The following is a 26,964-nucleotide window of genomic DNA, read 5'->3' on the forward strand; positions in this document are numbered from 1 at the left end:
GTGCCCCATTTTATAATTGGGTTGATTAGCCTTTTACGGTCTAGTTTCTTGATTTCTTTATATATTTTGGAGATCAGACCTTTGTCAGTTGCGGGGTTGTTGAAAATCTTCTCCCAGTAAGTGGGTTGCCTTTTTGTCTTAGTGACAGTGTCCTTTGCTTTACAGAAGCTTCTCAGCCTCAGGAGGTCCCATTTATTCAATGATGCCCTTAGTGTCTGTGCTGCTGGGGTTATATGTAGGAAGTGGTCTCCTGTGCCCATGTGCTGTAGAGTACTTCCCACTTTCTCTTCTATCAGGTTCAGTGTGTTCGGACTGATATTGAGGTCTTTAATCCATTTGGACTTGAGTTTTGTGCATGGTGATAGATATGGATCTATTTTCATTCTTCTACAGATTGACATCCAGTTTTGCCAGCACAATTTGTTGAAGATGCTCTCTTTTTTCCACTGTATCCTTTTAGCTCCTTTATCGAAAATCAGGTGTTCATAGGTTTGTGGGTTAATGTCAGGGTCTTCTATTCGATTCCATTGGTCGACTTCTCTGTTTTTATGCCAATACCAAGCTGTTTTCAATACTGTAGTTCTGTAGTAGAGTTTGAAGTCAGGGATGGTAATGCCTCCAGAAGATCCTTTATTGTATAAGATTGTTTTGGCTATCCTGGGTTTTTTGTTTTTCCATATAAAGTTGATTATTGTCTTCTCCAGATCTGTGAAGAATTTTGATGGGATTTTGATGGGGATTGCATTGAATCTATAGATTGCTTTTGGTAGAATTGCCATTTTTACTATGTTGATCCTCCCAATCCAAGAGCAAGGGAGGTCCTTCCATTTTCTGGTGTCTTCTTCAATTTCTTTCTTCAAAGACTTAAAGTTCTTGTCAAATAGATCTTTCACTTCCTTGGTCAGAGTTACCCCAAGATATTTTATGCTACTTGTGGCTATCGTGAAAGGTGATATTTCTCTGATTTCCCTCTCTGCTTCCTTATCATTAGTGTATAGGAAGGCAACTGATTTTTTTGGAGTTGATCTTGTATCCTGCCACATTACTAAAGGTGTTTATCAGCTGTAGGAGTTCTTTGGTAGAATTTTTGGGGTCACTTATGTATACTATCATATCATCTGCAAATAACGAAAGCTTAACTTCTTCCTTTCCAATACGAATCCCCTTGATCTCCTTATGTTGTCTTATTGCTATTGCTAGAACTTCAAGCACTATATTGAAGAGGTATGGAGAGAGTGGACATCCTTGTCTTGTTCCTGATTTTAGTGGGATGGCTTTGAGTTTTTCTCCGTTTAATTTAATGTTAGCTGTTGGCTTGCTGTAAATAGCTTTTATTATATTTAGGTAGGACCCTTGTATCCCTAATCTCTACAAGACCTTTATCATAAAGGGGTGTTGAATTTTGTCGAATGCTTTTTCAGCATCTAATGAAATGATCATATGGTTTTTTTCTTTCAGTTTATTTATATGGTGGATTACATTGATAGATTTGTGTATGTTGAACCACCCCTGCATCTCTGGGATGAAGCCTACTTGATCATAATGGATAATTTTTCTAATGTGTTCTTGGATTCGGTTTGCCAGTATTTTATTGAGAATTTTTGCGTCGATGTTCATGAGTGAGATAGGTCTGTGATTCTCTTTCTTGGTTGGGTCTTTGTGTGGTTTTGGTATCAGGGTAACTGTAGCTTCATAAAAGGAATTTGGCAATGACTCTTCTGTTTCTATATTGTGAAATACATTAAGGAGTATAGGTATTAGTTCTTCTTGGAAGTTTTGGTAGAATTCTGCATTGAAACCATCTGGTCCTGGGCTTTTTTTCGAAGGGAGATTTTTGATAACCGTTTCTAATTCTTCGCGAGTAACCGGTCTATTTAGATCATTCACCTGGTCTTGGTTTAGCTTTGGTATATGGTACTTATTTAAAAAAATGTCCATTTCTTTTGTATTTTCCAGTTTTGTGGCATACAGGCTTTTGTAGTAAGATCTAATGATTCTCTGAATTTCCTCTGTGTCTGTGGTTATGTCCCCCTTTTCATTTCTGATCTTATTTATTTGCGTGTTCTCTCTCTGTCGTTTAATTAGTTTGGATAGGGGTTTGTCGATCTTGTTGATTTTCTCCAAGAACCAACTTTTTGTTTCATTGATTCTTTGTATTGTTTTCTGGGTTTCTATTTTGTTGATTTCAGCCCTCAGTTTGATTATTTCCAGTGTTCTACTTCTCCTGGGCGCGTCTGCTTCCTTTTTTTCTAGAGCTTTCAGGTGTGTTGTTAATTCCCCAATGTATGCATTCTCCGTTTTCTTTAAGTGGGCACTTAGTGCTATGAACTTTCCTCTTAGCACTGCTTTCATAGTGTCCCATAGGTTTGAGTATGTTGTCCCTTTATTTTCATTAAATTCAAGGAAGACTTTAATTTCTTTCTTGATTTCTTCCTTGACCCAGGTGTGGTTCAGTAGTTGACTGTTCAGTTTCCATGAGTTTGTCGGCTTTCTGGAGGTAGGATTGTTGTTGAATTCTAACTTTAATCCGTGGTGATCTGATAAGACACAGGTGGACAGTGATATTTTTTTGTATCTGTGGAGGTTTCCTTTGTTTCCGAGTATGTGGTCAATTTTTGAGAAGGTTCCATGAGCTGCAGAGAAGAAGGTATATTCTTTCCTATTTGGGTGGAATGTTCTATAGATGTCTGTTAAGTCCATTTGCTTCATTACCTCCAATAGTTCTTTTAATTCTCTATTAGGTTTCTGTCTGATTGACCTGTTCCTTGGAGAGAGAGGTGTGTTGAAGTCTCCTACTACTAGTGTGTGTGGTTTGATGTCTGTCTTGAGTTCTAGTAAAATTTCTTTTACATAAGTAGGTGCTTTTATATTGGGGGCGTAGATATTCAAGATTGAGACGTCATCCTGATGAATTGTTCCTGTTATGAATATAAAGTGACCATCTCAGTCTCTTCTGATTGATTTTAGTTTGACGTCAGTTTTGTTAGAAATTAGTATGGCCACACCTGCTTTTTTCTTAGGACCATTTGCTTGAAACACCTTTTCCCAACCCTTTACTCTGAGTAGGTGCCTGTCTTTGTGGTTGAGATGTGTTTCTTGCAAACAGCAGAATGTTGGATCCTGTTTTCGTATCCAGTCTTTTAGCCTGTGCCTTTTTATAGGTGAATTGAGCCCATTAATATTAAGTGATATTAATGACCAGTGGTTGTTTACTCCAGTTATTCTTATTGCTTTTGGTAGTAGAGATTGTGTGTCTCCCTTCTTTGAGATGTGCTGGTGAAGGGTCACTAGATGCCTGGGTTATTGTAGGCAGTGTTGGCAGTGTTGGATTCCTTGGGTTGCAATTTTCCTTCTATTACTTTCTGTAGGACTGGATTTGTGGCTATGTATTGTTTAAATTTGTTCTTATCCTGGAATGTCTTGTTTTCTCCATTGATAATGAACGATAGCTTGGCTGGGTATAGTAGTTTGGGTTTGCAACCATGGTCTCTTAGCTTCTGCAGTACATCTATCCAGGACCTTCTGGCTTTCATAGTTTCCATAGAGAAGTCAGGTGTAAGTCTGATCGGTTTACCTTTATAAGTTACTTGCCCTTTTTCCTTTGCAGCTCTTAATATTCTTTCTTTGACCTGTATATTTTGTGTTTTGATTATTATATGGCGAGGAGATGTTTTTCTTTGATCCAGTCTGTTTGGTGTTCTGTATGCTTCTTGAATAATTAAGTGAATATCTTTCTTTAAGTTGGGAAAGTTTTCTTCCATAATTTTGTTGAAAATATTTTCTGGGCCTTTGAGCTGTGACTCTTCTCCTTCTTCTATTCCTATTATTCTTGTGTTTGTTTTTTTTTATTGTGTCCCATATTTCATGAATGTTTTGTGTTAAGAATTTGTTGGCTTTGCTGTTTTCTTTGATCTGTTCGTTTATCTTCTCTATGGTGTCCTCAGCATCTGAGATTCTTTCTTCTAGCTCTTGTATTCTATTGATTATGCTTGTTTCTGTAGACTCTGCTCGTTGACCTAGATTTTCCATATCCAGCTGGTCCTCAGTTTGTATTTTCTTCCTTGCCTTCATTTCAGTTTTCAATTCTTGAACTGTTTCCATTACCTGTTTGATCGTTTTTTCTTGGTTTCCCAGGGTATCATGTACGTATTTACTCATTTCTTCAAACTTTTTGTTATACTTCTCATCCATTTCTATAAGGGCATTTTTTACATGTTGTTTAAGGAAGTCTATTGCCTTCATAAAGTCAATTTTTTCCACTTCTTCTGTGTTAGGTTGTTCAAATACTTCTGTTGTAAGATCATTGGGTTCTGGTGTTTTCATGTTGTTTTTCAGATTATTGGGTGAATTCTTGCCTTGGCACCTGCCCATCTCCTCCTATTGATCCTATCTAATGGGTCTTTTAAAAACCGGATCAGGTTTCCCTGCTGGCCAAGGGCTCCACTTACAAAATGCCCTCACTCTGTTTCCTGGTTCCTGCCACAGGCCAAGATCCCTCTAACCCCTCTGAAGGGTCTTCAGGACAGGACCAGGCTCCCCGTGTGTCAGTGACCTGGCCAACCAAACCTACCTCTTTGATTTAATTGTAGTAGGGCAATCTGCTCTCCTTATTGCACGCCTGTCCCTGCCGCTTGGGTCTGCCACCGCGCTGGTCCCCCAAAGCCTCTTCCTGAATGCAGTGTTGCGCTGCCGCATCTGTCCGCCGCGCCGCCGCCTCTGTGCGTCTGTCCGCTGCGCCGCCTCTGTGCGTCTGTCCGCCACGCCGCCTCTGTGCATCCGAAACTGTATTCTTTTAAACATTGCTTGACCCATTAGTTCCAGTTTCTTTTTGGCTAGCTCTTACATATTAATCTAACCCATTTCTATTAATCTTTGTAGCCCACGAGCTGACTTACCAGGAAAGATCTCCCACTGTCTGGAGTGGGAGAATCATGGCGACTCCCTGACTCAGCTTCTTTCTCCCAGCATTCTATTCTGTTTACTCCTCCCACCTATGTTTTAACCTATGAGGGCCAAAGCAGTTTCTTTATTGCTTAACCAATGAAATCAACAGATTGATATATGACACTCCCACATCACCAACTGATGAGAAAAAACTCTATGCATTTTCCCCGTATATGAAATTTTACAAATGCCTGCAAAAGCAGAACTAGATAAATTCATGGGATTTTCAATCTGGGTCGGGAGTTAGGGAGTTGATCAGAACTACATGGGTTTCTCAGTGCCCCATTTTCTAAAGTTTGCTCTTTGGATCAGGAGTTAGGCAGTCAGTATGGAGTCCACCCTTGCTTGAGGCTATCACCTCTGTGAAAATGTTTGTCCATTGGGTGTGTCCTGAAAATGGGGCAGTGTCAGAAGAGACCCTTGTCCCTGGCACCCTGAGCAAGCTTCTTCTTGTATGGAGTTGTCTTCCTGCCCATCATAAACCCTCCAGAAGACTCTTGACTCCTTGGTCATCCCCTAATCTTCTTGATAGTCCGTGTGATTGATTTCCATAAATGTTTCAACCCCAGCAGTACAAAGTCTCTTGCACTTTGACCCTTACAAAGGTGCCAAATTCTGCTCTGTCAGTACTTTTGCTCGCCGAGCACTTTCTCTGTGATTAAGGAGTGGTGGTGCCTTGTGTCCTGCAGGCCCTAGGACCTCCCTATTCCTCTACCTCTCACCATCTCTCCCTACTTGGGCCAGTTCTCCAGAGCACAGTCCCCTTTCCCAACCACTGCACTGAATACAAATCATAATGAACCATGACCTTTGGGTTGAAAACAAAGATTTCATGTGGCCTACTCAGGAAATAAATGAAGCTGATTTTGAGCCTTGATTAAGAAACTGAGCAGAGGGGTGCTCTCACTGGGGCCTTAATGCATTGTTGAGCTCCTGGTGAGACCAGTAGTTGACTGCACCTCACCAGACAGTCAGGTTGGGGATTCAACCCTGAAAGCTTTCATTGCTGTAATCTTGCTGTCTGCTGACAACCACTGCCCACCGCAGCTGATGACTTTTCTGGCTCCTGGAAGGAAAATCAGAGCAGCTCATGCTGCTGCCCCCACATTCCCCTCCTCTTTGCAAAGTCATTTTATCCCCTAAGCAAAAGCAGGACCATGTAAACCAATCTTTGGGTCCCTCTGTCAGGTGGGATCCTGGTGACTGATGATCTTGCTCGGAGTCATTGTGCCCTTGCACCCCCCTCGCTCTCAGGCGCTCGCCTTTCCCTGAAGATAAACTCTGAAACTTTCACCCTCTCTTGGTGTCTGTGGTCTCCATTTGCCACATTTGTGAGACATGAACCAGCACTGGCTTCTGGTATGGGGAGCTCATGTGACCGATTGCTCAGCACCTTTCCCCCAGTACCAAGCCTTCAAGTGTTCTGAGGAGACTGTGTTGCAGGGAAGGTCAGCACTGAGCCTCACTACTGTAAACCCTCTGCCATGTGGCTCTCATTTCTCTGAATACACAGGACAGTTCACCAACAGCAATCTTGGGGTACTTTTTAGACTTTCAGTAGTTATCATGGGCTAGTGACCCACAAGCTCGTGTCTTGAGTGCTTTCCCATAGCTAGAGGACTATTTTGAAGGCTGTGGGTCCTTTAAGCGATAGATAGGGATAACTGGGAGAATTACAGGGGCAGGTGTGCACCTTTATTGCATTGCTGATATTTCCTGAACCTTTAATTTATTTGTATTATTGTTGATGTCATTATTATTACTGCTATAATTTGCTCATTTGGATTTTGTTGGTGGACACACAGTCTTCCTGTATAACCTATGTTGTAACCAAACTCAGGAACCACCTGCCTCAACCTCCCAAGCTGCAAGATTACTTATGTTAGTCAACATATCTTTGTGAGAAAGAAGGCAGAGTTGGAGAGACGCCATGGAGCCACTGGAGATAGACATGCTGAAACTTTGCTGGTAGGCCATGACCTCATGATGATGCACAGATTAATGGAGATGGGTTAAATTAAGAAGTAAGAGTTAGCTAAAAAGAAGCTAGAGCTAATGGGCCAAGCAGTGGTTTAATTAATACAATTTCTGTGTGGTTATTTTGGGGCTAAGCAGCCGGAAACAAACAAGCAGCCCCTTGCAACAAAATGGCACCCACGTGGACAACTGCATCCACATGAAGCCTGAGACAGCTTGGGAAAGTAATTCTAGACAGAAAAGAATAGAGTAAAGCATGGATTATTGACAGCAGCACTTTCTTGGGTGGACTCTACTTGCTAGAGGCAAGTGCTCTCATTTAAGAGAGGCTTCCTGGCTCAGCTTTAGCTTCAAAACCTTGCAGCTCTTTTAAGAGGTCCTGTCACAAAACACTAAATGGTGTTGATGAAAAGGTGGTGGCAGGGACCTTGAAACACCATAGAGTTGTGGCAATAAACATGGCTCCAGCTGGTACCTCCACCATGAGGCTGGAATCTCAAAAGGTAAGCAATGGGCTGGATCCAGCCATCAAAGCCACAGCTTTAATCTTAGCCATATCGCTTAGCAAATTAAAGACTCGTGTGGTCAATAAAAAGAGATATACAGTAAAGACAGATTCAAAGACTAAGAAAATCTCTAAATGGTTTACACTGTGTTTAAAAATATATGTGGGCTTGGGAGAAAAAAGGATAAAGTCCTTAAAATAAAAAAAGAAACAGAGTAGTTAGGTATGATAGCACACACTTTTAATCCCAACACTTGACAGACAGAGGCAGACAGAGCTCTGTGAGTTCAAGGTGTGGTGGCACACATCTTTAATCCCAGCACTTGGGAGGCATATCTCTGTGAGTTCAAGGACAGCCTAGTTTTCAGAGCTTGTTCCAGGACAGCCAAAAGAAACCCTGTCTCAAAAAGCCAAAAAGTAAAAGTAAAAAGAAAATAAATGTAGTTTAATATAAAGTCACATAATGATGAGAAATACACAGTGCACCTGGATACTGTGTGTTATTATGTTGTTTTTAAATTGTTTGATGGCTGAGGATGGAGCAAAAGCTGCTAAAAGATATTTGATTATAAATGCTGCTGGATTAATCCAACATATATATTTTGAAAATGCTTTGAATTCAAAATTTAAGTCAAACTTTGGAGAAGAGGTTTTGCTTTTGCTTCCAGAGGAAATGAGAGGCTGTGAATTCATTCAGTGCTAAGAAAAATCAGGTTTGATCAAAGAAAGACCCCCTGAAGAATCTCCAATAGGAGCAGATAGTCCAGATGATTCAACATTTCAGAGGACCTCTGTTGGAGTTTCCTCTGAGTTCTGCATCCAGAACAGTTTCAAGACTGCTGGCTGAGATGATCAAGCCTTACAAAATATTGCATTCAAGACACGACTCTAATTCAAAATTTTCTTTAGGTCCCCATAAGATTATCAGTGCCCCTAACCATCAGGAAGTAGCCTATAAAACTATGCCCACATTCCCAAAAAATAGATTATGGACGTTTGCCTTTGTTTAGAATATTGGTTATAAGTTGTTATGGATAATGGTCAGGAGAAAAGCTAACCAAAAGAGATACAATTCAGAGTTCTTGTGTGTGTGTTTTTTAATAAAGGGGTGTGTGTGCTGTGGGACAATGGTTTTACCCTGTAAGGATTTGTTTCTTGTACTTGTTTAATAAAATGTTGATTGGCCAGTAGCCAGGAAGGACGTATAGGTGGGACGACCAGGCAGAAAGTAGAGGTGAGGCAATGAGAACAGGAGAATTCTGGGATGAGGACTCAGTCTGTAGCCATCACCCAGATGCAGAGGAAACAAGATGTGACTGCCTCACCAAATAAGGTACAGAGTCACGTGGCTAACACAGACGAGGATAATGGGCTAATATGAGATGTAAACATTAGTTAATAAGGAAAGCCTGAGCTACTAAGCCAACCAGTTTATAATTAATGTAGACCTCTGTGTGTTTCTATGGGACTGAAAGACTGAAGGACCTTGTGGGACCTCGGCCAACATGGTACAGACCTGGGAATGAGACTGGGGTACTGGATTTGTAGGAGCAGAGGGAGAAATGAAGATCTTCAATCAGACTACATGCTTCCCTAATTAGACTGTGTCTGTGAACTCTCTCTCTCTCTCTTTCTCTTCCCCCCCCCCCTCTCTCTCTCACACACACACACACACACACACACACACACACACACACACACCACATATGAATGCCTTCACAACTGCCCCATACACACAGATTTGAGACTCTTTTTCATTCTACATGTTCTCTATGGTCTACACTGAAAGGTCTTTGAATGATGGTGCAAAGCATGACAGAGCACATGGGGACCTTCCTGTAAGTCACACTACACAGCAGTCTAGGGTTCAAAGGATACATCAGGTTGTCCAGATAACATAGAGAAACTACTTCCATAATTTTGAACTTGAGGGATCTTCCATAGCCCTGACATTCCTTAGTTTGGAGGGAGGAATATCTTTTCCTTGTAGGGGCTGGGAACACAATATTCTCTGGAACACAGAGAGTATAGGGTGGAGACCCTGGATCTATAGATTCTTTCTGATTGGAGGAGGCAGGTGAAGTCATGGCTGCTATGACCTTGCCAATGAGAACACTGAATCCACTAATAAGAAAAGCCTACTGTTCTGGCCCATGTGTGCCCTGGACTTGGGGATGGACAGAGAAGCCAAGGTTAGCCAGTCCTCAGGTGTCCCTAAAGTCTGAGGTTGCTTACCCCCTCATCCAGGGATTCACACTGAGCTGTTGCAGAATCTTTACCCTGTGCTCTCTTTGTATCCTGGCAGGATCCCTGGGATTCTGAATCCCCTGTTCATGGGCCAGTATCTCATTTTATCACAGGCTCTGGGAGCCCAGAGAGTCCCAGTGTGGGAAACAACAGGGCCTGAAAATGTTTGTCAGGTGGATAGAAGTGTCTCTAGTTTGATCTCAGTGCGAGTTTGCCAATAGTATGGGTACAGAATGGAAGAGGGATGGATAAGAGCTAGGCATTTAAGGAAAACACACAAAAATACATTAAAAATACGATGAAAATGATATCAAGCAAATGAACTTAACAGCTACCTACATAAAATTCTACCCAAACACTTCAGAATACACCTTTTCCCCCAGAAGCCCATGGGACTTTCTATAAAATAGGTTTTGTGTTTGGATACAAAACATGTTTTGACAAACGTAGAAACATGGAAATAATTTCTCAAATTTTATTACAATGGAATAAAACTCCCTACCCACAGCAAAACATGCTATAGAGCGCACAAAGTCTCATGGCCAATGCGCCTTTGAATGATGAATTGTCATGGAAGAAATCAAATAGGAAAAGTAAAATTCCAAGAATCAAATGAAAATGAAGCAAATGAAAAGTAAAAGCCAACATACAAAATCCTGTGGGAGATGTGCAGTCAGCCCATAGGCAGTTGGGTAGCATTTGCTGGCCTAAGTCCCTAGGTATGAATTTTAAATGTCCTTGTCCTTCTCCCTCTGTGGTTTCTCCATCTGTGGGATCCTCTGCACACACCTGCTTAGAGATTTGGATTCTCAAGTGCAGCCTTCTGCGTCCTGCTTCCCACCCGTCCCCCGGGCTGGGTCTGTGACAAGGAAGTCACCCTGATTTGGGGTGAGGTTTGGGGTAAGGGTTACTGATAATCCAGAATGACTTCAGAGTCCATGTGTGTCTTCCAGAGGGGGTGCAATAAAAAAGGCAAAACAGATAGGTGTCTTTGCCAGCCTGATAAGCACTGGGCTCTCCTCACCTGGGTGAGGCCCACAGCTGCTTCCTGTTGGGAAACACAGTGCATCCCATAGAAGCACAAACTCAGGCCCAGAAGCTGATCATGCCACTGGATCAACTTCCTGTAAACTGTGGCCTGTGGGCTTCTGCTCCTCCTCCCGTGTTTGGTGTGAGAGTCTGAACTGGGAAGATGGAAACAGGGTCAGAGCTGCCGATATCTGCAGAGTCAGAGACTGAGAGGCAGGAGGCAGTGGATCAGGGAGGGAGGAGCTGATGGAGAATGACAGACAGCAGTGAGGGACAATGCCTCTGCTAAAGCAAACAGGGTGGCCCTATAGCACACACAGGGGCAGTGACACCCGAGGACAGGACACTGAACACTAAGGAACAACATATGAGGGGCTCTGATGAGTTCTAGGCCTAGAGGCCAGATGACCAGGCAGATGGTCAGGAGCAGAGGGACAGATGGGACATTTCCCTTCTCTATGTGTATCTGCGGTTAGACTGTGGCTGCTGCTGCTGAGGACCCTAGCATAGCAATGAAACTATTAACACTGTCATGACATCATTGGTATCATATGACTCACCACTTAGGTCAGAGAATTACCCAGGCACCCCAGAGTGAGCCTTAGTGTGGCTTCCTTAGAGTGGTCCAACTGGTAGGAGTGGCAGGAATTTCTCAGAGTTCACAGGAGAACGTCTGGAGATAAGAGGCATCAAGGTTTGCACACACACCCTGCCCCAGTACTCTCTTGGCTCAGCTTCTGTAAAGGCCTGAAGCCTAGGAGGCAGGCCTAGACCACGTGCTCCTTGCCCTTGAATCCACCTTGTACCTTTGCCCAAGGTCAGACACGTTGATGGATCCTGTCCTCTCATTTCAGCTGGGTGGTGTGAGGCTGGAGGGTTCTAATTCTGTTTTGGTCCAGGATACCCTTTAGAGTCTTTTAATGAACTACTGACGGTCTCAGGGGACACAATCCATATGCCTCTGCCTCACACGGGTCCAGTGTTCTCTTTGGTGAACACAATTGTACCTAATGGTCCCCATTGTCTTTACAATCATATGAAGAGGTGGGATAGCTCCTCTGGCTGTCGCTTTTCAGGATGGGAAGTGGGAACAGTTTCAGACTGGCCACTGTGCAATTTTCAGGGCATACACACTCAGTTGGGCATGATGAAAACTTTCTTCTCCCTTACTGGAAGAATGAGCCTGTCCCTCCCTGCCTAACTCTTGTACATTTGCTGTCCAACATGTCTGCATGTAAGCAGACAGACACGGATGCTCTGGTTACTACCTGGGAGGCAAGAGTGAAGAGGAGATTCTGCATTTTATTGAATAGTGGTTTTGTGTGGAAAAGTGACCAATGAGTATGGAGTACAAAGGCCTTACTACTCTGAACAAATTCCCTCATCTCTATGACCTTTAGACCTCAGAGTCATCAAAGCAAATTAGAAACCAAAATGAGCTACACTGTTTGACATCTTTTGAGATGGGTGTGAGCATCACAATAAGAATTAATAAGTATTTGGGAAAATTACCTTTTTGTAGATTAAAATATCCAAAAGTTAGGTCTGGGACCTGATTTTATCCCCTCATCTTGAATGGCCCTCAGGTCTTCAAAATCATCTGAGTTTGGTGACTTGCTGATAAAGGAGGCCACAAGAGGCACTGAAAACCCGCTGTCCCTTTAACTACAATTCCAAGAGATGATGACAGATTCCACATTTCTGATCCCTGCTCTGCAAGAAGCATTTGCCCAGGTATGAAGAGTATTTCCAGGAAGGACAGCGTCATGTATGTACTGGTTTACATCTCAAAAGCTACTGTGGGGCTAGAATTAAAGTTCCATCGACCCATCCTGTGCTCCCTCCTCCTGAACCCCTAAGTGAGTATGGTACCAATTATGGGGCAGAGAGGAATGCTTTACATTATCTATCTATCTATCTATCTATCTATCTATCTATCTTTCTTTCTATCATGTGTTTACTTGTTTATGTATTTAATGATTAATTTACTTTGAGAAGGGGTCTCACTGTGATGGACAGACTGTAATAAAATTCACATCACAACCAACATAGCCTGAAACCCAACACAGTCTTTCTGCCTAGTGTCCTGAGATTAAAGGGGTGTGTAACTACTCTCTGACGTGGAAAACTAGTGCCTAGTCCTCTCTTTGCAGTTTTAAGCTAATTGAACATCATCAGTGATGATTCTTGCAGTGCTCTCTCTGAACACGAGGGGGCAGGAGAGAAATGAGAATACTCTAGCCTGGACAGCTGGGAAGAGAGAAGAGCCCTTCCTCTGAATACAGATGAGCTGTGCCACAGGAGCCTGAAGGCATCACCGAGCTCCTGCTGTAGACACAGCTCTGTGAGGAATGATTTCTGCTGATGTGCAGAACAATTCACTGAGTGATTTTTAGATACTAAGTAACTCTCTTAACATTGGAAAGTTTTATTGTCAAATAATTTCTATGCAATCAAATTTATCTTTTACCTACATATCTTAGTAAACTAGCAGAAGAATATGAGATAAGAAACAACATATATGTCAAGTATGAGAATAATTCTTTCATTGGAAAAAATTAGTTCATGGTCCTTTATGTTAATCATTGCCTAGTCTCTGTTTTCTGCAAACTTTTGACTCCTTTCAGGAGAAACAGTTTGGACATTCTGTAGAATTTAAAAAATCAGAGCCCTTTTATAAGTTCAATGTCCTTTATTTACGGCTAGAAACCAAATATGAGTGAGTACATCCCATGTTCCTACAAATATGTGAGTACATCCATGTTTCTGATCCTACTGCACGTATTGGCTTTGGGGGAGCCTAGGCAGTTTGGACACTCACCTTACTAGACCTGGATGGAGGTGGGCAGTCCTTGGGCTTCCCACAGGTCAGGGAACCCTGATTGCTCTTCGAGCTGATGAGGGAGGGGGACTTGATGGGGGGGGGAGGGAAATGGGAGGCGGTTGTGGGGAGGAGGCAGAAATCCTTAATAAATAAATAAATTTAATAAAAATAAAATAAAATAAATCAGAGCCCTGACCATCTTTCTTAGTTAACTGCAAAAAGACAGAATGACCACGGCAACCCTTACAAAGGAAAGCGTTTGGTTGTGGAGTCAAACTACAATTACACTCTTTCAGAGGTCTAGTCCATCATTATCTTGGTGGGTAGCATGGCGGCGTGCAGGCAGACATGGTGCTGGCTACAGATTGATCAGAAGGCAACAAGAAGTGGACTAGGACACTTAGCGTGCCTTCAGCATATTTGAGACCTAAAAGCCTGCCTCCACAGTGACACACTTCCTCCAACAAGGGCATACTTTCTCCAACATGGCCACACCTCCGAATAGAGCCGAACCCTTTGAAGTTTTTTTTTTTCTTCAAGCCATCACTCTATTCCCTGGTCCCCAAAAGTCTTATAGCCATATTATAATGCAAAAAAAAAAATGCATTCAGTCCAACTTCAAAAGTCTGTCACAATCCCAACAATGTTTTAAAGCCCAAAGTTCTAAATCTCTTCTGAGATTCATGCAATCTCTTAACTGTAATCACCTGTAAAATCAAAGTCACAAAGAAGATCACATAGTTCCAACATATAATGGCACATGATATACATTACCATTCAGAAACATCAACATATAATGGCACATGATATACATTGCCATTCAGAAACATACTTCCTGAAACAAGGCTACCCCCTTCTCAAACAAGGCCATACCACCCAATAGTGCCACTCCCTTCGGGGGCTGTTTTATTTCAAACCACTAAATGCCATTGTGCTATAGTAGCATCAAGTTGTACCTGCCTATGCCAGTCAGCAAACTGATGCTCATCTAACAAGGGATCCCCTGTTATATTCCTATAGCATGATTACATTGTTCCCTGGTCACTGATTCCTCTCTCCACCACATAAACCATTGCAATTGAGGACCAGCTTCATATATAGCAGTCATTAAGTCCTTCCAGTCTTGTGGTATAATTTTATTCTGTGTAGCCCAGTTGTTTATTATCTGTCTCATAAAGGAGAATCCATTCAATAAGCCACCACTGATTCCTTTAATCTTCTGAGATCTCTTGTATCTGCAGGTTTCCAACCAATCTGAACATAACCTCGAGGATGCTGACTATCTATTGGCATTTGATGTATTGTTATTGGAAACACCTGAGGAGGTGATTTTTTTTAGACCCAGGCAATAATTCCTCTATGCCATTACAAGATAGCAGCAAAGATCTATGATTAAACACATCTCTTTTTAATGAGAAGGATTCTACTGGGTTTAATTCTTGTCTAAACACTTTTTTTAAAAAAAAATTGTCTCTCATACCCTTCCTCAGGAAGTAACTTTTTTATTTTTATGCCATTCCTCTTGTTTTGGGAAGTAGCATTTTCATCTCAAGAGCTTTTGTCTTTTACTTGAATATGTAATATTTGAAGCTGTTCAGTAAACTCAAGGTTTATGTGAGTCTATCTCAACTGAAGAAGGGGGAGGAAATCCTCTCCGTCCTCCTCACTTGTCTCATTTCCAGTTTCTTCTGAGGTAACCTCCTCATTTGTTGGCAGATTATCCTGCTGCAATTAAATCCATATCTTTCTGACTGTTCACTCTGTAATGGTTCTAGGACATTTGAAATTATATTGCATAAAGACCAAACTTTTGTGGGCATTTCCTCTCCTCTCTGGTGGGCTATCTAACAGCCCTTATTACTTGTTTCTAAACCAGCAACGCTAATTGAATATTTGAAGTTAATTTAAATTATAGGCAATGCTTTAAAATTTAATGCAAAGAGCTCAACCGTCTATCTTTCGTTCACTTTCACTCTGCCTCCTTTCAAATAAAGAATGAATTAACTGCACATGCTTCTGCTCCTAAGATGGGAAATCACCCAGACTGGCTGGTAAATTTCCCACCATCTCTGCCAAAATCCCGGAGAAACACTTACATTCTTGTAAGAGCCACTTTTTCCACCTCCAGCCCTAGTGAGTCTGAACTTCTTTCCCTTCTGTTCCATGACATTGGACACCAGATATTGTTTGATGTTGAACTATAGGTGCTGCAGTAGCAAGAGAAGCTCATCAAGATGCTAAGCCTTCGTTTTCCGAGGGAACAGAGGGGTACAGCCTTTTTGAAAATATAGTGATCTGTCGTAAAGCCTTTATGACTACCTTTAAGTGAAATTTACAGTAAAGCCTTTGTGTCTGGCCTTGAGAGAAATGTTTCGGCAAAGTCTTTGCTATGTTTGGATTAGTCAGTGGAGGCTGAGAAATCGTTTTGAGACTGTTTAAACCTTGAAGATATGTTGTTTCTCTGGAGAGTGTGCATTTGGTGCCTCATGAGAGCTTGCAGCTGTACTGACTTTCGTCCTAAGATACCCCTGGCCGGCCTGGAGTTCTTGTTTTTAATTGTGGCTTTCTATAATCAAAAGGTGTGTGTGAGTTGTCTGCTCTCATGGGCAGCAATAGCAAGACGACTTTGGTAGTTGTAACCTTTCCCAGCCCCAATTAACCTTGTATGTGTTTGAATAAGTAACTGGAGTGAGCTAGCTGGGTGTCATACTCTCCCCTATGGTGATAATGGACTGAACTTCCAAACTGTACAATCCACAGAGTTCAATGTTTTCTTTGTAAGAGTTGCCTTGGTCATGGTGTCTCTTCACAGCAATAGAACATAACTAAGATGCCATCTCACCCTGGTCAGGATGGGTATCATCAAGAATACAATTAGCGGGGCTGGAGAGAGGGATTGGTGGTTACATCACGCCTCCTCCTAGCTCTCCAACTTCGTTCTCTCACGGTTTTCAGCCGCCGCCTCTACTCATCATGGACCCCAACTGCTCCTGTGCCACAGATGGATCCTGCTCCTGCGCCGGGTCTTGCAAATGCAAACAGTGCAAATGCACCACCTGCAAGAAAAGCTGCTGCTCCTGTTGCCCCGTGGGCTGCGCGAAGTGCTCTCAGGGCTGCATCGGTAAAGAAGCTTCAGACAAGTGCAGCTGCTGCGCCTGAAGTGGGATTTCCCCTCATCTGCGTGTAAATAGAACAATGTGTAGAAAGTAACTTTTTTTTACAACCCTGGCCTGTTTTCCACACCTCTTTCTATAAAACATGTAACAGATAATAAAAAGCATTGACTTAATTAAAAAAAAAAAGAGCACTGGCTGTTCTTCCAGAGGACCTGGGTTCAATTCCCAGCACCCACATGGCAGCTAACAACTGTCTATAATCCCAGTTCCAGGGGATCTGACATCCTCACACAGACAAATGTAACACATAAACTAAAATTTAAAAAAAAAGAATGCAATTAGCAACAAATACAGACGCAAATGTGGGGCAAGAGGACTCTCTATTCAGTATCGGCAGGATTGCAAAGTGGTACAGCAATTCTGGAGTTTGATCTGGATAGTTTTCAAAGGTCTAAATTATAAACTACTGTGTGATCTAGACGTGCCATTCTTGGGCCCTTTGTCCTCTATAAAGATTCTTGTGTATTCATGTCCAGAAAAGCTAAGGAACTGAAGCAGCTCAGATGTCCATCAGCTGATGAATGGATAATAAAAATGTGATCCCTGTATACTGTGTTTTTTCCTGATAACACAGGGTTTCTCTGTGTAGTCCTGGCTGTCTTGGAACTAACTGTGTAGACCAGGCTAGTCTCAAACTCAGAAATCTACCCGCCTCTACCTCCCAAGGGCTGGGATTAAAGGCATGCATTACCATCACCTGACCTGACCAGTGGAATTTTATTCAGCTGTAAAGATGATTGCAATTATGAAAGTTTCAGGGAGATGGATTGACCTGGGAAAGAATTTTACTGAATGAGATAACCCAGGCTCAGAAAGACAAACAATATATTACTCTCTGATATGTCAGTTCTATCTTTGTCTCCTAGTTCTATTGTTATCATGGAAGACATCTGGAAGACAGAAAACCAGGAGGGGGTATGGAGGTGTCTTAAGGAAGGGGTGATAGAGCAACAGAGGTAAAATAAAAGTAAAGAAGGGAATACTGTGGGTGGTAAGGTTAAAGCAGGGAGGGAGGAGGGAGGATTGAGGAGATAAGGAATTTCTTGGAAAATAATCAATGAATGTTGTTCTGTAAGTGGTGGGTGACATTTCAGTTAGACATGGTGCCAGAGTCCAGCTTTGAAAGAAGCACCAGGATACATAGAAAATGGAGGAGTTGGTGCCTTCACCAAGAGATTGCAGCATCTTTCAGTCCCACAGCCCGCCCAGGTCCTGGGTCAGAAAAATGTGAGTAAAGAGAACTTCTACCACCAAGGCCTGGGGCCACAGATGAAGGGACTACAGTGAAATGACAGCAACCTTGCTGATTGGAGGAGGCAGAGAAGCCATGGTTAGGCCATGCGAGGAGTAAGGAGGAAGTTCTGCAGTGTCAGGCTGTGGGTGCCCAAGGCTATTAGAGACTGGAGACATGGAGGCACGAACACTCCTCTGATTGCTCTCCAGACTGACACTGATCTCCTCACCACACGCTCCAGAAAACCAGCTGGACTGATGGGAAGCTGCTCCTGATCCTGTGCTCTTGGACGTAACCTGTCAGGACACTTGGTGATTCTGAAACTCCTGCTCATAGACGTGTATTGTAAGCTCTGAAAGCCTAGCTAGTCTCAGATATCACAACCGCAATGTCCACATCAAACATTTGCTGAGAAGGTGAGAACCATGAACTTGATCACTGTAGAGCTGGCCATGAGGGTAATGCAGTATGGAGGTGGAGTGGGTAGGGGGTAGGTCCTTCAGAGGTGCCAGGTTGGCAGTGTGTTTCAATGAAACAGCTATGGAGCAGGGAGGGTGATGTTAGACTTATAATCATGACTGCAAGGGATGAAGGACCCTAAATGTGGACTCAGGAAACTGTAAGTCCTGGAAGCAGGGAGCAGTTTTTGGGGTGGCAGGCATGCTCATGCAGTTCTCTTTGATCCAAGTCCCCTTTCTCAGAGCTGCACCCCATCCTCCGCCTGTGACGTCCTCAGCATCGTCTACTAGAGACGCCCTCCTGATATTTCCAGTTACAGCTCTCTGCAGCCTCCCCTCCACCCCAACACCTGCCCCAGGCCTTGTTGCTGGAAGGACTGTGAATGCGGTGGCTCCAGGTTAAAGGGAGGGGTGCTGGTGTCCTTGAAGACCTTGGGAGCCCTGTTGTGCCTTCCAAGAAGGCAGGGGAGGAGCAGAACCTGCAGCAATGGTGTGCCCAGCTTATTGGTTATTGGCTCCCCTCATATCTCCTGCAATAAGAGATTTGCCCCACCCAACCAAATTTCCATGCCTACACCCCTGAAGGCACACAATCCGGCCTGAGCAAGGCCGATGTGTTCTGTTTCCTGTTGTTGTGGCTCTCAGCCTATCACCTTGTTGACTAGAAAAGTGTCCTGTCAGTTTTCAAGAGGGTCAGTGCACAAGGTTTCCAGCCCCAGGTAACTGAGAAGGCCTCATCTCCACATCCCAAAGCTGAACTGAGAGCACCCAGATTATCTTCCCCATGTGGCATCTCTCCACCTACAGGTCAGGACTCAGCCAGCCTCATCAGGAACACAAACACACGGGGCGGGTGAGAGAAAGCTTTGTCCATGTGAAAGACAGTGAAGTTGGTGTCCACACCTTCCTGGGAATTCCCATTACTAAGCCACCTGTAGGTCACTGCGATTTACTCCCCCTGAGGCCCCTTAGCTATGGAGCGTTGTGAGAAATGGCAGTTCAGAGACCCTTTCCCAGGGAACGGTGCCTCCTACAATAGGCAGGTATTCCTATCTCAATGAAGGTAATCAAGATAATTTGCCACAGGCCTGCCTAAAGGCAAACAGGCTGTAGACTAGTGGTTTTCAACCTGTGGATCCAAAGCCCCAGAGCCCACATTAGATACCTTGTATATCATTATTATTCATAACAGTAGCGAAATTACACTTGTGAACTATCAACAATATAATTTCATGGTTGGGGGTCACTACACCATGAGAAATTCTACTAGTGTGTCATTAGGAAGGTTGAAAACCACTGATCTAGACCATCCCTCTTTATGATTCATTTCCCAGCTAATTCCATATTGTGTCAGTCAACAGTCAAAACCAACCTCCACATGAGGATTTAAATAGCACTGAAAGAATGATTGTCAGTACAGGAAGGCGACCATCTCATAGAGCATGGCAGCAGTCCCCATATTCCCCATGCTCTAGCCCTCATGGCGCTACTACCCAACCAGAGGCCTCCCTAAAAGTACTGCTCCATTCCTATTTCCACAGGGCTGGTGGCCTTTACCTTGGTAGGAAGGGACTTCAGAGAGGGGCCAGATGTTAGCAGGAAATCATGGAAAGCAGTAGCTAAAGGTGGCTGAGAGACAATTCAGACTAAGATTTAGGTTTGATCATCCCATGTCTGGGACTAACGGGCTTCCATGTTCTCCAGGTGTCCACAGACTGATATAATGAGTTTGATGGGTGCGAAGGAGATGAATCTGATCGTGCCTCCTACATCTATGTCTGAGGACTGCCTGTATCTCAACATCTACACACCAGCGCATGCCCGTGAAGGATCTAACTTACCTGTGAGTGTCAGACTGTGTCAGCTGGGAGAGAAGATGTTTCTTTCTCTGGAAGATTGGAAGGGAAAAAGTAATTCTGAGCTCCCCTATAGTTTAGATCCTGGTTAGTAATCTTAATTTATTGGGATCAAGAAGGAGGTCATCCCATCCATGTTGAGCTGCTTAAACCTGGGTGTGTGACTCAGAGCTCTGGGGCTCTAGAGGTAAGTGACTCTAGGTCTTTGATTGAACCAGGAATTCTTCTACCAACTTGAACCTGGAAGACCCACTCAGGAGGGTGCCCAAGGGCTGCATATTGACATCACCAAAATTTTCAGCTGCAGGTTATCTGTTGCCCCAATGGGACTGATGCCTCTTCTAATTAGCAATCAGGAAAGACGCACATGGAGACACTCCTGTTTGCTCCACTTTGATGGATCTGAGAATGATGATGACATTGCATTAGATATAGGGTCGTTAATCTATGCTGAGATTTCCTGATGGGGAAGTAGGAATACAAATATGTTTATAGGCCTGGAGTGTTCCATCAGTGGACCATGTCCAGGAATCCTGAGGAGATCAATATGTAAATTGATCTGCACAGAGGCAAACCAGATGATCATCTAGTAGGCAGTCCAGTGGAGCTTGGGTTGGGTGTGGGCCTCCTGGCATCCATGTTGATTTCTCTAGGTGATGGTATGGATTCATGGTGGTGGACTGGTTGTAGGAATGGCTTCCATGAACGATGGATCCAAACTAACAGCTACTGAGAATATAGTAATGGTCTCGATCCAGTATCGCTTGGGTGTCCTCAGCTTCTTCAGGTAAGCCTGGGACTGGGCTGGACAATGGGGTCTGAGTAGAGCATGGACAGACCTGTAATTTCTGTCCCTGCCACTTCACAGCACTGGAGACAGACACGCCACAGGCAACTAGGGTTACCTGGACCAAGTGGCTGCCCTACGCTGGGTCCAGCAGAATATCGCCTACTTTGGAGGCAACCCTGGCCAGGTCACTATTTTTGGTGCTTCAGCAGGAGGAACAAGTGTATCTTCACATGTGGTGTCCCCAGTGTCCAAAGGACTCTTCCACAGAGCTATCATGCAGAGTGGAGTGGCCCTGCTGCCTGACCTTATCTCTGACACACCCGAGGAGGTCTACACAGTGAGTGCCCTCTACAATCTCAGTCCTTTCTTTGCTGCTTCAGCCCTTGCCTCTCTTCTCTAATATTCTGTTAAGTGGGGAAAGAGGGATTATGGGAAATAGCTTCTTTCCAATAATTTCTGAGAGACATAAAATTTACAATCCATACCCTCTGCTTCGTGTGTGCTGAGTATGACATATGATAGAAAAGCTGTGCCCAGTGGCTTCCATCATTGGCAAAACCACATATTCATGGTTTCCTACATTGCTTCCTATTGCTGTGATGAATACCATGACCAAAAGCTACTTGCAAAGGAAAAGATTAATTTCATATTCCAGTTTATAGTCCGTCCATCTTGAAGGGACATCAGAGTAGACACTCAGGCAGGTCAATGGAAGCCAGAACTGAAACACAGACCAGGGAGGAACACTGCTTACTGCCTTGTTACCCATGACTTCCTCGGTTTGCTTTCTTACACAACCCAAGACTCCTGCCCATGGGGAGTGCTCCCCACCAAGTGATGGGCCCTCCTCCATCAGTCACTTATCTAAAAAGTGCCTGAACTTGCCTTGGGACCCATCTGATAGAGGCATTTTTCTCAGTTGAAGTTCCTCTTTTGAGATGATCCTGACTCGTGTCAACTTGACAAAAAGAATTATCCAAGACACATGTAAGGAAGGTAAGGAAGGGCCAGCTGGTAAAAATGCTTGCTATGCAAGTGTGAGTCCCTAGGTTCAAATTCTCGGAGCCCACAGAAAGCTAGAGGTGGTACTATGTGACAGGTAACCCAGTGCTCCTATGCAGAGATGGGAAAAAGAGACAGTAGAATCCGTGGAAGGTCATTGTCCAGCTAAACTGGAAAATGCAAACAGGAGGTAAGGTGACAAGTGATATCCAAGTGTGACCTCTGACCTTCATAGGCAAAACATGGCATTCCATACCTATTATCACACATGAATACCACACACAAAAACAAACAATACAACAATTAGAAAATAAATATGGTAGAATAATCCCTGTTTATAACCTTTGAGCAAAAAAAAGTGAATAATTCTACTTAAGTCCTTTCATACACAATAAACAGGAGGATGTGGTATTTAAGGGCAATGACAGATACTTGAAATCAAGAAACTCTGCTCAATGCTGGGACGGATGAACCAACCACTAAATTTTTTTCTTAACAGACGGTAGCCAACTTATCAGGATGTGAGGCCAAGGACTCAGAGGCCATGGTGCATTGCCTACGAGAGAAGACTGAAGCAGAGATTCTGGCTATCAACCAGGTTGAGAGAGTTGTGTGGCTTGGAGGACTGGGTCACCAGCATGTGGGATAGCCAGTTGTTACTACTGGAACCAGTTAACTTGTCTCCATGGTTAGCTGTCCTTTGAGTACTGTGTGTAGAAATAACAAACAGGCTAATTTTGATGTCTAGTTTCTTCTGGAGTGAGCATAGCATCCTGAGTTGAGACACGAAATGGGGAAATAATGTGACTATTTAGTGGGCATCAGAATATTTATGTGATTGATCTTCAGCACTGACCCTTAATGCCCCATAGGTCTTCAGGTTGATCCCTGGTGTGGTGGATGGAACGTTCCTACCTAGGCACCCTCGAGAGCTGTTGGCCTCTGGGGATTTTCACCCTATCCCCAGCATCATTGGTGTTGACAGTGATGAGTGTGGCTGGGGAATACCCTTGGTGAGACCTGGTTCTAAGCCCCTGGGGACCTAAACTCAAGTGGAGGGTGTTGGTAATTCAGAAATACTCTAATCTCAGTCCAACCCATCCTATTCTTAAGACTCTCCTCTGCCTTTCAGATGAAGGGCCTTGATCATGTCATAAAGAACATAACCAAAGAGAACCTAGCAGCTGTTCTGAAGAGCACAGCAACACAGATGGTGAGAGACTTTGACTCCTGTCTAGATTAAGGGGGGTCCTATATATTCTTCTCAGATGCCACACCCAGAAATAAAGGCTAATGTCTATGTATGTTTCTATGTTACTCACCCAAAGCTTTGTATCTTTCTCCATACTTCCTGTCTCAAACCAGGCCACATTCCTTACTAAGAGGCTACAGCCTATCTATCCAAGGGCCTGCCCTTCAATACTCTTTCTGATTCCTCCTGGTGTAGATGCTGTCTCCTGAATGGAGTGACCTGCTAATGGAAGAGTACATGGGGGATGTGGAGGACCCCCAGACTCTGCAAGCACAATTCAGAGAGTTGATGGAAGATGTCATGTTTGTGATCCCTGAACTCCAAGTAGCACATTTTCAGCGTGAGTACATCTGTAACAAGACCAAGACACAGGGAGCTCTAGAACTGTGAGTCCCATGTAGGCTATGTAGTTCCCAGACCTGGCTCATGTCTTCACCAAGTCTCTGATACCAGGCACTTGAAGACGCTTACCTCAGTAAATCCTTATGCCTAATTAAAGGAGTGACTCTTTATCCAGGTCCAGAGAGGAACAAAAACATGTCAGTTACACTTGGTGTCTTGTCAAAACTACTCATCTAAGAATTCTGGGGTCACTGTTGAGCAAAATGTATCCCATAGCCAAAGCTTCAGCATAGAAATCACAGCTCAACTGTGATTCCAGATAAATTTAGAACAAGGTTTCTTGTCACCAAAGTTTAGGCAGAAAAGCTCGGTGTGAGAAATCATTATGTCAGCATGTGTCCTCACTCCCAGGTCCCCATGCTCCTGTCTACTTCTATGAGTTCCAGCATCAGCCCAGCTACATCAAGCATAAGGACGTCAGGCCATCCCACGTGAGGGCTGACCATGGTGATCATGTTGCCTTTATCTTTGGCTCCTACTTCTGGGGCTTGAAAGGTAAATCTTCCTTGTTTTCCTTGAACTGAATGGAGCCCCTGACAACTTTTGGAGGGATTGCTAAACTGGGGAAACTGAGGCTCTGGGAGAGAATGGGATCGAGTGTTCACCTTTTTCTGAGCTGAAAACAACAACCTATACCAAGATTAGAATATGAGCCTTTCCTAGTCTAGCTTGTGCTAGAAGGAATGAGAGCACACTGGGGTAGGAGTGAAGGAGTGAACCTGAGAGAATTCAAGCAGAGGCTTGGAAGGATGCTGAGTTCTGAGTGCTGAGGGAAAAGAGTATACACCAGGCTTAGGGTTCAGTGTCAGGCTGTGACGGACATAGTAGAGCCTGAGTTAGCACCTGCATGAGGTAGATAGAACTTGGATCCTTGTTTCCTTCTCTCTGCAGTTGACTTCACTGAGGAGGAGAAGTTGCTGAACAGGAGGATGATGAAGTACTGGACCAACTTTGCAAGACATGGGTGAGAACGTGTCCCTTGCTCAACGTCCTTATGGCTGTGTGTCCATCCAGGTGGATGTACCTCATCAAAATGCATGGGTCATTATTTCTGTCATAGTCCTCTCCAACCCAGGGCACACTTAGGCAGACACCTTCTAGTTTTCAGTCACTACTCATCTCACAGAGGCCTGGTGGGTGAGTTACAGTATTCTGGTACTGTTCTCTAGATTTTCCATTTGAGAAGGAACACAAAACTAGACAACTTCCCTGGCTTCAAATGGACCAGACACTGGTGGGTGACCCTTATATTCTATATCAGTACACCACTAGTCCATGTGTCACCTCAGATCCTCAGACTGCTCATCCACTACCCTGACACAAATTGGGGAACCAGGCTTTGGATCGTAGTGACCTCACCCTCCCTTGCTGGTGTCATCTCCACAGGAACCCCAACAGTGAGGGTCTCCCCTACTAGCCTGAGTTGGGTTATGATGAGCAGTATGTGCAGCTGGATATCCAGCCTGCTGTGGGCCGAGCCCTGAAGGCCAGAAAGCTGCAGTTCTGAACAAAGACTCTGCCACAGAAGATCCAGGAGCTAAAGGGGGCTCAGGGGAAGCACACAGAGCTTTAGTGCCCTGTGTCAGGAAAGATGTGGGATTGAGAGCATATGGGGTCATCTGGATGGTACATGACCTATTTATTAATTTTTATTTGTTCCAACTCTCACATAAGCATTTCTCCATTTTCCTTTTTCTTATTTTTTCTTTTTCTTTTGTTTTTAATTGGTTCTTTGGGACCCCAAACCATGCATCCCAATCTCACTCATTCCCTAGTTTCTACATATCTGCTCCTCAGGCTTGTAGCATCCCCTCTCCAAGGGAAACCTAAAGAATAACAAAAGTAGATAGAAATAAACACTAATAAAATATTTTTAAATGAAAATGATTGGATATCAAGACTTAACAATAACAATTAATTAGCTGGGCCTTGAGACTGAGACTGGGACTATGTGCAGACTAAAGTTGTTTCAAGTTTTAGCTTTAAATCAACATAGTAACACCTGGGAAAATGACTGTGTGTGTTTGTCTCTAGAGGCAACCATTTATAGTCTCTAGGGGCAACCAGCCTGCTTTGAAACTGTCTTTGTGGCTGAGAATTATTATTTCTATTCATCAATATTATATAACTTAAACCGAATCATCCTCTAGATCATCTACGGCTATATGTGTGCCCAATAAGTGTAAAACACACCACGAAAGGGCCATGGAAAGAATGCCACAGCTGTTCTTATTAGGGAGGCATAGCAGTGGTATCTCAGAAAGCTACAGACAGAAAACAACCAGCTGTTCACAATCAATATCCTCCCAGCTTTGCCAAGAAGGGGTCCCCAATAACACCTGGTGTGTTGAGTTTGCCAAGTAAGACTCTCCAACTACATCTAGTGGGTCAACTTGTTAAATATTAGTTGTCACTGCTGCACAGTTCCATGGCCCTCTGCACTTTAGTTTATCCAGTTACTGTATAGAACAACCACCAGGTGATGGGCATCATCCCTAAGGCTATGCAGAAGGTGATTGTAATCCTGGAGATCTGGATAAGAAGCAGTCATTTCATATGTGATGCATTCACTCTATGTGAATTAGATATTAAATTCATGGGCAATTTGGAACAGAATTAATTATTCCACAAGATTGGAAAGATTTAACTAAAGCAGTATTGGAAGCTAGTCCTCAGCTACAATAGACAACAGCGGTAAAGAGGAAGATAAGGTCATAGAACAACAGGTAGGAGTAGAGGTATGGAAATTTCCCAAGATTATCTTTTTGGTGAATGCCAGTATGCTAATTTGGACAGAAGGTTTACATTTGGTGATCACATTTGATTCATTATAATATAGCAGTTTTGAATTATTAGGACAGGGTTGAGGAATCAATAAAGAGGTCTGAGTCATTTACTAAAATTATACAAGTCCCAAAAAAGCCTTCACTGATTAACTTCAGCTGCAAATAGAAGAATATCAGATCCATAAGTTAGCCAAGCATTAATCGAGTCTTTCACTGTTGAAAATGCTTATTCAGAATGGAAAAGGGTAATTATGTCTTGAAATGCAAGAGCAGCACTCATAGGTGAACGGATTGGAAATATGGCTAATATTGAATCTAATACTTTTGGTGCTGCTTTGGCAAAAGAAGTAATTTCTAGAAATTTGAAGAAAAATCAAAATGTCTGATGTTTCAATTGTGGTAAACAAAGACATATGAAAGGGATTTGTTGGCAAAAATGTTCTTAGAAACAATGATTTTTCTAGAGATAATCCAAACAGAAT

The 26,964-nt window shown here is 43.2% G+C and overlaps 1 protein-coding gene and 1 pseudogene across 1 annotated transcript; both read left to right on the forward strand.

Moving 5' to 3' along the window:
* Nucleotides 1-10,778: 10,778 nt before the first annotated feature.
* On the forward strand, nt 10,779-25,269 carry LOC121447342 (annotated as a pseudogene).
* LOC121446762 (metallothionein-2-like) lies at nt 16,436-16,815 on the forward strand. Its single transcript, XM_041649535.1, has one exon. It carries the CDS (start codon nt 16,500-16,502, stop codon nt 16,683-16,685), a length of 186 nt encoding a protein of 61 aa, XP_041505469.1. The 5' UTR covers nt 16,436-16,499; the 3' UTR covers nt 16,686-16,815.
* Nucleotides 25,270-26,964: the final 1,695 nt, after the last annotated feature.

This window comes from Microtus oregoni, unplaced genomic scaffold (genome assembly GCF_018167655.1).
Source record: "Microtus oregoni isolate MIOR12 unplaced genomic scaffold, Mior012 000004F_ref0000308, whole genome shotgun sequence".
In the NCBI taxonomy this organism is placed as follows: Eukaryota; Metazoa; Chordata; class Mammalia; order Rodentia; family Cricetidae; genus Microtus; species Microtus oregoni.

What these genes read in the sequence shown, in the direction of transcription:
- LOC121446762 (XM_041649535.1), top strand. Translation starts at nt 16,500, where the DNA reads ATGGACCCCAACTGCTCCTGTGCCACAGATGGATCCTGCTCCTGCGCC.